Below are 6268 nucleotides of genomic sequence, written 5' to 3' on the forward strand. Positions count from 1 at the left end.
ATCATTAAAATATAAAGGATGATAATTATATATATTATAATTAATAATTATATTAAAGAATAATAAAATTAAAATGAATTATTAGTTTTTGTAGATAAATTAATGGTTAATGTATAAAAATATTTAATGTTCAAATTGTTCAATGAGCTCATGTGGTGGAGTGGTAGATGTCTTCTTAACTAGAAGAGAGGTCATGAGTTCAACCTCTACCAACAACAAATTTTTAAAAATTTTGAAAAAAAAAATAGAAAACCGGTTTCCGGTTCACGGTCCAACCGGTCCGAGCGGCCGGTTCCACCGGTTCCCGGCGGTTCAATGCAGTGGTGCTTTATAGGGGTGAACCGGACCAGAACCGGCCGGTCCGGTCCGATTTTTAAAACATTGCTATTAATTTAATTTCTCCACTTTAACCATTAACACATCTATTTATTAAATCTTGTACTTAAAATAAATGCTCCAACTAAATTGGGATGGAAGGAGTAGTAATTTTTTAAAAATTCGATTCATTGATAATTTCAGCTATTAAGAATAGTCTACATATAAATAAGACGTGTCACATCGATTGATGGAAATTTAAGGGATCTTACTTACCATTCTATCCAAAGTTAAATTTTTGGTTAGCAATTATCACTACAAAAATGGAGGGTAAAGGATGGGGCAGGCTGCCAATCCTATCCCTTTGTTCCACATTAAGCCCAGACAGGGGCATGTTTGCTGTCTGTGTTTGGATTGAATTATAAGGCCATGAATATGATCCTCATCCAACTTCAACAAAGAAAATACTGAAATCAAAATTGAAGACTGGTATGAGAATGAGCATAGTATAATACATAGAGAGAGGCCATTGAAATAATGTGTTTCCATGTTGCAACTGCAGGAAATGAGATGAGAGTAGAGAGATTTGTACAAATACTATGATCCCATTTCACAAAAAAGCAATGGTAGTAGAATGTGCATCCATGGTGACTCCCCATCCTTATACTTGATGTGGCGGCCACTGCACTCGCTCCGGTGGGCAAGGCACCGGAGCAGGATGTGCGATAAAGGTCGGGACCTTGTTGCCCGGCATCACCACCGATACTTCTCTTGCATTTACACTTACCTGCAACCAATTTATTCTCTCAAGTTCTAAATGTTGTATAGAAATGTCACATGTTAAGTGCCATCAATTCCTCTGTTTTTCAACCCTCAACATTCTAAACATATGCTCAAAGCCTCAAATTAGTACTTCTCCACAAATTAGTAATGCATTTTCTTTTAAGTAACCTAATTAGATGCTCTTGTGGTGACAGTAGATAAACACAAAGACAAGAACATTGTCTAGACAAGTAATCTGATTAGGACAATTCAATTAAAAAACATAGGCAAGTAATACAATTGAAGGTGGGGTTGTATTATTGAAAATAGGAAGAGAGAAAAAACAAAGGGAAATAGAAGGTTGGGAGGGTGTCCCCAAAACAGGGATTCGGCAATAAATATAGGTATGTGATGGTCCAAATATTAAATTAAGTGGGTCTCTATCCAAGAATGAACAATTTCATTTATTTACAAGATTGTAGAAGAATAATACTATAGAATTGAGAATAGCTAAACTTGCCATCAATGCAAATAGGGTCCATTTCCAAAATAATGACATATCCTCTCTATTCTCCCTGCACCAACACATGCACTTTATTTTTCCATCTAATGAAAAGAGAGGTTAAACTAAATGGGACTCACTTTGGGAGATGAGGGGAAGCGGAGCTTGGAATTGAAGGCGACAATATGGCTCTGGGACTCGAGGTCGGAGTGGCGGCGGCGGGAATCGGGGGGAGAGGTGGTTCTGAGGAACTTCTCGAAGATGGCCATGACAAGGAACATGGAGATGAGGATGGCGGTGGCGACGAACCCAAACGACACCGCATTGACAGAGTTGTCGAAGTGGGTCCAGTGATCATCTTTCTGGATGTAGAGGGGAGCGCCGCCAGGGGCCGGCGCCCAACCGCCCCAACCCTCTTCTACCACGCCCATTTAATGATTGAACTCTTTGATTTGGAAGGCTTTTTGGAGGGTTTTAATGGGGGTTTTGTCGTGCCATCAAAGCACCAGTCTTTTAACTGAAAGCTCCACCCACCGCTACTTCTCAAATTAGATTCTCTCTCTAGAGAGAGAAAGTGAAAAGCTCGCCGGAAGTTTATAAATGTAGGGTGCTTTGGGATTTGAGAGATGAGAGAGAGAGAGAGAGAGAGTGGAGAGTGAAGATGTATAGAAATAAAGAAGAAAGAAAGGGAGTAATCTCGAATTGGAGCTGTGCTCTATTTCTGTTGAGACTCGAAAGCAATGTCATCAAATATATATAGTTGACTCGCAGTTGCCCAACTTAAAATTTTAAAAAATTTACTACTAATAATTACTGCAGAAAATAGTACTCCAGCAACATAAGGCCACCCGCAACGCGCCACGCGGGTGGCTCGTATTCCGTCACGGAGGGACGGGACGGCGACGTGACGCGTTGCAGCGCCCCGTCTCGTCCCCAGCCCGTTCCGCGTTCCGTCACGGCGTGACGAGTGGCGAGACGTCTCGCCATGAGCCGAGGTGACGTGGCGCGCCCCGGCGCCATGCGTGACGCCCACTCTCCGGCCCGCGAGTGGGCATCACCACGCTGACGCAATAAATCATTTAAAAAAAATCAAATTAAATAAAAAAAATTAAAAACGGTAATATTACTGTTTATAGCCGTTTTCCATTTTTTTTTTATTTTTTTACTCTATAAATACTCATAATTCATCCTCATTTCACACTCAACTACACATCTATTCTTCCAAATCATCTCAATTTCCTCTCCAATTTTCATCTAACATTTCATCACAAAATGTCCGGCGATGGAAACTTCGACGGTGGCGGCTCCGACGGGTGGGATCTCAACGCGTTCGGCGACTGGGGGAGCATGTACAACACATTGGGTGGTTCCATTTCGTCGATGCCGGGCACTCAGGGTTCTTCGACGCAGGGGGTACCAACCACCCAATTTTGACGTGGATGCATACGTCCGTCCCTCCGCCCCGCGGTATTCACAGTGATCATCCCAGATTCGGGAGGATTATTCCGTTGAACCCACTCCGGAAGAAGGCTGAGGCGGTGGAAGCTCCAGGACGGAGGCGGACGAGGAGGATGAGGAGGATCTAGGCCGGCATCCGTACGGCCCCAAAGAAACGCTGGCGGTGTACAACGCCTGGATCAGCGTCTTGTACGATCCCATCGTCGGGAATCAACAACCCCGGAAGTGCTTCTGGGAAAAGGTCACCAAGGCCTACCACCAGATTAAGCCGAAGGGGTCCCGCCGCCGCACATATAAGATGCTCAGCGCTCACTTTGACCCAGTCGACAGAAAGGTTAAACGATTCTGCGCCATCCACAAGAATGAAGCGGCTCATTACCAAAGTGGAGCCACGGGAGCCGTCATTCTGAGGTCGGCTTTATTGGTCTACTACGACCACACCGGGAAACAATTCAAATATGTAGATGTTTGGGAGGTCGTCAAGGATGAGGAAAGGTGGGCCGGCGGTGTGTGGTCCAGCACGGGCTCAACCTCGAAGCGAACGAAGCACACGGCGAGTGGACAATACCCGTCTAGTGAGGGAGATTCGGGCAGCGGGCCACAAGAGTTTGCCTCGCAGGAGGTTGAGACCCCGGCAGACGATGCCGGGGGTTCCTCCCGTGGGCGCCGTCGGCCGCAAGGGAGAAATGCGGCGAAGGCGGCTAGAGGGAGGAGGGGCCGAGCTGAATCAAGCCAGACGGCTCGGGCTCGGGGGGACCCCCAACTCCCTTATGGCCATGTACATGACCACCACAATGGCGGACACTTCCCGCATGACGTCCGTTCAAAACCAAGCCTAGCTTAACGAAATTACGTTTATGCCAGCACACCTTGGCATTTCGCCTCTTCACGGCTTCAGTGCACCTCCACCGCCTTCGGGGGATGATTCGCCGGCGGAGTAGTTTTTTTTTATTTTCTATAAAATTGTCATTTTTATTTTTTTAGGATTTTAATTATGTCTTTTTTTTTTATTTTTTTGAATTTTAAGTTGTAATTTTATTTTATTTTTATTGAAGTGTGTGTTTTTTTTTATTGAATTTGGTTGGAAATAAAAATAAAAAATGAAATTGAATGAATAGTAATTTAAGGGACGGTTAAGGGACGGAGGATTGTAGGTTCCGTCCCTTAGTTAAGGGATGGAGTAAAAAAGTACAGTGGAGCCCGTGAATAGTAATTTAAGGGACGGTTTAATGATAGCGTTGTGGATGACCTAAGATTAGTAGATTACCACTCTTAATCAGGAATCACACGTACTGAACTTTTTTCTGAGAATATTTAGACACTTTTTTCAATATCTAAAAGATGTAATTACAATTTAAATCTCTTGTCAATAAATAAACTTTCATGGCCATATTTTTATAATTATCGGATACTTTGTCCTTTTTCTTTTTTTTTACTTTGATTTCAAATCGTAGTCATTGATTCACTATAACAAAAAAAAATTGGTAAGGGCATTTTTTTTAATTCAATTTTGGACGTTAATTTATATTTCTAAATATACCACCAACAATTCAAAAAGTATCCTTATTGTTGGTGTCCCAACTAAAATTAGAGGATGCAAATGAAAGTGTCATAAAAAACAGGAGTAAAAACTTTAAGTTAATTTGTTCTTAATTTGGGGACGCTTTCCTTTGTGTCCTAAATTATTATTGTTATTTTTTAAAATTTCTCAATGCAAGTAATTGCATCTCAATTTTTATGTCCTTAAAAGATAATATTAAGTTTTTTTTGGAGTGATTAACCGGATTTATCTTGAGTTATCAACAGGGTAAATATCGAGTTTTAACTATACTATTATTATTGACTTTCAACAATATAATAGTGGAGTATTAATTAAGGGAATGGATCCCGTGTTGTGGAGGGGTGCACAGCAGGGGGTGCTGCTCCTCACACCCTTAATAAAATAATGGGGTGTGAGCACAACAGATGATCCATTCCCACTAATTAATGAGGATCCATTCCCACTAATTAATGAATGAATATCGAGTTTCAACTACACTTTGTCTGCCCTAGTTAATCACCTAATCTTTCTCTCTGTGTACTACTATCTAATTTCTCAAAATGTTATTTAACCCAAATAAACTAATTATATGGGTTAAATAACATTTGGTGTGAGTTAACTAATTAATTAACATATAATCAAAATATGGGTTAAAATAACAGTTGGTGTGAGTTAACTAATTAATTAACATGTAATCCAAATCCAATCATAGTGAATCTAAGATGATGAGTATTCGTTCTTAATTCGGTCCTACGCATAGGAAGCATCAGCCGTTCGGCCTATTTCGAAGGTGGACATCTTGCAAAAATAATACTCGAACTCCAATACATTCTAGAAAATATCACTCATTTAACATAATAAATTTAATTACTATGTTCATATATTAACTAGTCCACAATACACAATACTGTGTGTCCAGAAATATATAGAATCATAGATATATTGAAACAAAGACCTTCTTTAAATAAGAATAGATTTATACCGAGAATGAATTTACGTAAAAATATACTTGGTGCACGTAAAATGTCATACACATGTCCAAACAAGTTTTAATAATATTATTATCACAGTTACATAAGCACGAATAGACCTGCCCAACAGGGGCGGACGCAGAAATAATTATCGATAGGGGCTGAGACTTCTAAATTTTATTTTGATGTATATTTTTGAGTAATTTAAATTATTTGTAGGGACTTTTACATTATAATTTACACTAAATTTGACTAAATTTTAAAAAAAATAAATAGAAAAAATTAAAATAAATTATTTCATTGAGGGCTTAAGCCCCACCCCCTTACACCTTGGGTCCGCCCATGCTGCCCAAGGTTTATCAAACTGGCGGTTAAAACCAAAACCGTAACAGTAACCGTCAGTTACGGTTCCGAACCGAAATCGTCAATTTTTGAACTGTGGTTCGGTCCAGGTTCAAAAAATTTTGAATCGAAACCGAGCCGGAACCGTAAAAACCCATCGGAAAACCGTGAAATCAAGCCGGAACTGCAAAAATCGGCGGTTCAAAACCGTGAAAAACTGCCGGTTCGGAACCGAAATGGAAACCGGCTATTTTGGAACCGAAACCGTAACCGCGAAACACCCTCGCGGTTCGGTTCAGGTTCGGCAATTTCCAAAGCCGGAATCGGCGGTTCCGAACCGTAACCGCCGATTCCGAAACTGTGGTACCTCTAAGCACA

At 40.8% G+C, this 6268-nt stretch overlaps 1 protein-coding gene across 1 annotated transcript; it reads right to left on the reverse strand.

Annotated features, from left to right (window-relative positions):
- Window positions 1-780: 780 nt before the first annotated feature.
- Window positions 781-2286, reverse strand: LOC121789501. Its single transcript, XM_042187949.1, has 2 exons — window positions 1720-2286; window positions 781-1102 (listed from the first exon to the last, which is right to left on the reverse strand). The coding sequence occupies exons 1-2, from the start codon at window positions 2008-2010 to the stop codon at window positions 977-979; spliced, it is 417 nt and encodes a 138-aa protein (XP_042043883.1). The 5' UTR covers window positions 2011-2286; the 3' UTR covers window positions 781-976.
- Window positions 2287-6268: the final 3982 nt, after the last annotated feature.

The sequence above is a fragment of the Salvia splendens genome, unplaced genomic scaffold (genome assembly GCF_004379255.2).
Source record: "Salvia splendens isolate huo1 unplaced genomic scaffold, SspV2 ctg253, whole genome shotgun sequence".
NCBI lineage: Eukaryota > Viridiplantae > Streptophyta > Magnoliopsida > Lamiales > Lamiaceae > Salvia > Salvia splendens.

What these genes read in the sequence shown, in the direction of transcription:
- LOC121789501 (XM_042187949.1), bottom strand. Translation starts at nt 2,010, where the DNA reads ATGGGCGTGGTAGAAGAGGGTTGGGGCGGTTGGGCGCCGGCCCCTGGC. An exon ending in GCTTCCCCTCATCTCCCAAA is followed by an intron (nt 1,103 to 1,719) that starts GTGAGTCCCATT and finishes AATTGGTTGCAG; the next exon opens with GTAAGTGTAAATGCAAGAGA.